At 39.5% G+C, this 4577-nt stretch overlaps 1 protein-coding gene across 1 annotated transcript; it reads left to right on the forward strand.

Moving 5' to 3' along the window:
- The first annotated feature begins 62 nt into the window (after positions 1–62).
- Positions 63–1772, forward strand: LOC136245952 (uncharacterized). Its single transcript, XM_066037404.1, has one exon. The coding sequence runs from the start codon at positions 87–89 to the stop codon at positions 1770–1772; it is 1686 nt and encodes a 561-aa protein (XP_065893476.1). The 5' UTR covers positions 63–86.
- Positions 1773–4577: the final 2805 nt, after the last annotated feature.

A 4577-nucleotide genomic window follows, 5' to 3' on the forward strand; every position in this document is an offset into this window, starting at 1 on the left:
TTGTATCCAAGGCTCAACATGACCACAACACTCTAAGTCGTCAGCATGATAGACCTGGAACTTACAAGAATTGGACAGAAGAAAATATGGAAAAGGCTTTGAGAGCAGTTATTATTCATAAGTCAAGCATCCGGCGGGCAGCATTGGATTACAGTGTACCAAAGTCTACTCTTGGTGATAGGGTACTCGGCAGAGTTCAACCAGGTAGCAGAAGTGGTCCAGAACGACTACTCAGTGATACAGAAGAGGCTGAACTCGTAGCATTTGTGAGACGGTGCTCAGCAATAGGGTACCCAAAGACAAGGAAGGATATGATTGAGTTGGTTCAAAGAATTGCAGAGAGTAGAGGTGTTGATCGACAGATATCAAATGGTTGGTGGGAGAAATTTTGCACACAGAATCCTAGTATTACTTTAAGAGCCTCAGTTCCATTATCCAAGGCTAGAGCTGAAGCCACAGATTCAGAAATCATAGATGGCTACTTTGACCTATTAGAGAAGACAATGGCGGAGTATGACTTACTGGACAAGCCATGTCAAGTGTTTAATGCTGATGAAAGTGGCTTCCCCTTAGCACCAAAACCATTGAAAGCAGTTCACTGTTCTGGAGAACATACAACTCATGCAATCAATTCAGGTAATAAGGCACAGATTACTGTGCTAGCCTGTGTTAGTGCAGGAGGGCATAGTCTTCCATCCATGGTTATCTGGGATAAGAAAGTTCTGAGTCCTGAGCTTACTAATGGTGAGATACCTGGCACGATATATGGTCTTTCTGACAAAGGATGGATAGATCAAGAGCTATTTAAACTTTGGTTTCACCATCACTTTCTACGGTATGCACCAACTGTCAGACCACTTCTTTTATTAATGGATGGTCATTCATCACATTACTTTCCAGACACCATACATATGGCTGCTAAAGAAAAGGTGGTTTTATTTGTCTTACCTCCAAATACCACCCATTTGACCCAGCCCCTTGATAAAGGATGTTTTAGTCCTTTGAAGGCAAAATGGAGTGAAGTTTGTCATAAATACACTACAACTACTGGAAAGGCTGTCAACAGATTTGTCTTTTCCAAGCTACTGAATGAAGCATGGAAACAATCCATGTCTACAAGTAACATAATAGGTGGATTTAAGACAACCGGAGTTCATCCAATTGACAGAACTGCCATAACTATTCATCCAAAGGAAACTGCTGCTAAAGATGAACTAGGTTTCATTCCACTTTGCAGCCCAATGCCTAGTGCATTGGAAAAGCCAAGAAAGCTTCCTACCTTTACTGAAGTGGAACTTGAGAGATTTCAAGAAAGATATGAATTAGAGGCAAAAAATCCACAAGCCGACAATCGGTACCAACAGTGGGTAAAAATGTACCATCCTGATCAGCAAATACAAGAACCTGATACCACTAGTAGTACAGTGAAGATGTTAATGCCTGCTCCCACTCCAGCAATTGAAAAGTTCTTTCCAGTGCTGCCTAACCCTGTTTTGCCATCAGTCAAGTCAGTATCTTGTGGAAGGGTACTGACCAACTGTGAAAATCTCAAATTTTTGGAAGAGAAAAAACAAAAGAAGGATGAAGAAATAAACAAAAAGGAAGAGCGAAAAGGGCTAAGGGAAGAGCGGAAGATGCAAAAAGAACAGCAACAATCTGCAAAGAAACAGCAGAGGAAAACTAAAGCAACAGGTTTGGGCACAATACAGCGGCATAATGTATTTCGCGGACTGGATTCACGCACTGAGCTGGAAACAGCTTTTAAACAATAATCCAGGCATTATCCATCTCCTGCAACACTGGAACACCACTATTGAGCTACTGCTCTTCCTTACAGGTAAAAAACTAGCGGTGCACTAATTAATTAGAATACACTTACGATACACGAGTACTAGCAGTGATAAAGCATGGTAGAGGCTATTGTTGTACCTTAGATGTTTTTCCTTTATTGCATTAGCACTAGTGCTAAGGTTGTAGAGATGAGCCAGTAATAATTCTTAGCAGGGTAGCTAGGTGGCACCGCCCACTAGCGAGGTGATGGGGCTATGCAAATGAACTGACTCATCACTACAGTCCCAACACCAGTGCTAAATACTGGAGCAACACAGCTTAGCTACAATAGCCTCTATCACACTTTATCACTGCTATAGTACGTTCCTGTTGAGCTACGTTCCTGTTGAGCTAAACCCTCAAAAACATTTAATAACTCATGGATGCAATTACACACGATCTTGAAATTTGGCTCATCTGTAGTATTGCTTAACCCGCTAAAAATGTTTCAAAATCTTTTTGTTCAAATGTTTGACATAATATTTATGGCCAGTCAAAATTTTCACAATACATTTCCTATGGGGAAGCCTTATAAGTGTAGTGTCCATTACAGCCCTTTCCTGAACTTGTAATGGAGCCAAACCGCACGTGTCTGTTTTTGACACCTTTGCTGTTATCAATAATCATCTGGTTGGCTGAAATGTTAACTCTGCTGAGAAAAAATCCACTTTGGATTTTTATCTGTTTTTCAGGATCCAGCTCAACGTGAACATACTATAGTACTCGTGTATCATAAGTGTATTCTAATAAATTAGTGCAAGTGATAGTTTGTTAACTTGTAAGGAAGAGCAGTATCAGCAGTTGTAGCTCGATAGTGGTGTCTCCAGTGTTGCAAGAGATGGATAATTCCTCGATTATTGTTTAAAAGCAGTTTCCAGCTCAGTGCGTGAGTCCAGTCCGTGAGTCCAGTCCGCGAAATACATTAGGCCCAATACAGCAGATAGTATAGATAATTTGAATGTCAATTTTCCAATGTTGAATGACTTCATTTAGAGAATTTTGTATGCACTGTTACAGAGCTCTATTATATATCAAAGAATGGCTGTTTGGTTTGACAGTTAAGCAAAATAATATCCTTCTCCCAAACTACTTTGTACTGCACCTGCATGTAACCCTAATATATAGTTAAACTGTGTGTTAGTCATTGTGTATGCTATACCCTATATATAGCCATAATAATTATATAGGTTTTATCATGCCACCATAAAATGCTCTGCTCATATAGTTTAAAATCAAAGTATATTACCAATATTATTATATTATTGTTACACAGTACAAGATGCATCCATGTTTTCAGAGGAAGAGATCAAGAAGTTTCAGAAAAGGTTGGAAAATGGATATGATTTACAGCTGGATCCGAGATATAATCTTTGGTTAAGTAGCCAAACTGAAAGCCATGATACACCAATCAGCAAAACCTGTGAAACTGACAAGAGCAAGAAATGTAATTAACTCAATGCCTTATAATATAGAGTTATAAATGGTATATTCATTGCAATAATTAAATAAATTATTGATTCTATTAATATAATACTCTCACACGTGTAAAATTTGCAGGTGGAAAACAAAACTCGTGTACCGCTGGGAGCTGCTCTCACCCAACGTCAAGAAATTGGGTTGCATGTGAGAAATGCACTGAATGGCATCACTGTTTATGTGCTGGAATACCAAGAACAACAGCCAAAAAGGATGACTATCACTACATTTGCCACTTCTGCAGTCAATGATTTTTAAGCTCATGCATGCAGCTATAGTTTGAAGTTAACTACTTTGTCTACATTATAGGCTTGTCATAACAGTTACATTATAGTACATACATGCATGTTATAAATCCAGTGTTTTTTAATCTACTAATTAATCAGCTAGCTAATTATACTGAATGTCAGTGTAATTACTATAGCTATGTGTCATGTGTGTGAAGCAACACAGCAGCCCTCCATAGCTAATTGAAAATGATGGTAAAATTTTATGTCTCAAAGAAAGCATAGGCGGCGGAAGGGGGGGGGGGGCTAGGGGGCTAAAGCCCCCCTAGGTCTGCTGAGGGGGGGCTTAGCCCCCCTCAGAATGATATCACACCGAAATTATCTTTCTTGGAGTGGGGCTGAAAACCGTGATAAAGATCGAGATACTCTAATAGAGCAGTCACTCTAATAAAGTAGTCAGTGTGTAGCGAGCTATGTAAGGATTTTTATGTTGTTTATTAGCTAGAAATGGTAGCTGTAGTGCGGTGGAAAGCTCTTGTCAGTTGGTTGTGACCTTTTTTCTTTTTTTTTTAGTCTGGGTCAGCCCAGCCGCCCCCCCTCATATCGACTACTTCCTCCGCCGCTGAAAGAAAGTACAACTATATCTTTTATACACCTTTCATTTTCAAGCTGATTTTGACTAAAAGTATAACTTTCAACTCCTAAAACAACATGAAACAAAATATCACTCTGTCCGATTATAGAGTTCGCTACACACCCACACATTTACTATAGTAGCTCCGCTTATGAATGGAAGGAATAAACAAACTATGGCTGCTTTGAAGTACATGTGTTACCCTAACAGATGGTGGTGGTTGTGGGGAATTTCGTCTTTTAGTGGATGATTGCTAGGCGGTGTCCGATAAAAGAGGTAAACTTCCGATATTAGAGGTTTTCGGACAGTCACTTTAATCGGCTATAGCAAAGCAACCACAAAAGCTACCAGGCTCATCTTTTAGTATATTATTAGACTAAGTGTAAAGTTTGTCCACACCAAAGCTCAGA

This window comes from Dysidea avara, chromosome 15, assembly GCF_963678975.1.
Source record: "Dysidea avara chromosome 15, odDysAvar1.4, whole genome shotgun sequence".
In the NCBI taxonomy this organism is placed as follows: domain Eukaryota; kingdom Metazoa; phylum Porifera; class Demospongiae; order Dictyoceratida; family Dysideidae; genus Dysidea; species Dysidea avara.

What these genes read in the sequence shown, in the direction of transcription:
- LOC136245952 (XM_066037404.1), top strand. Translation starts at nt 87, where the DNA reads ATGGAAAAGGCTTTGAGAGCAGTTATTATTCATAAGTCAAGCATCCGG.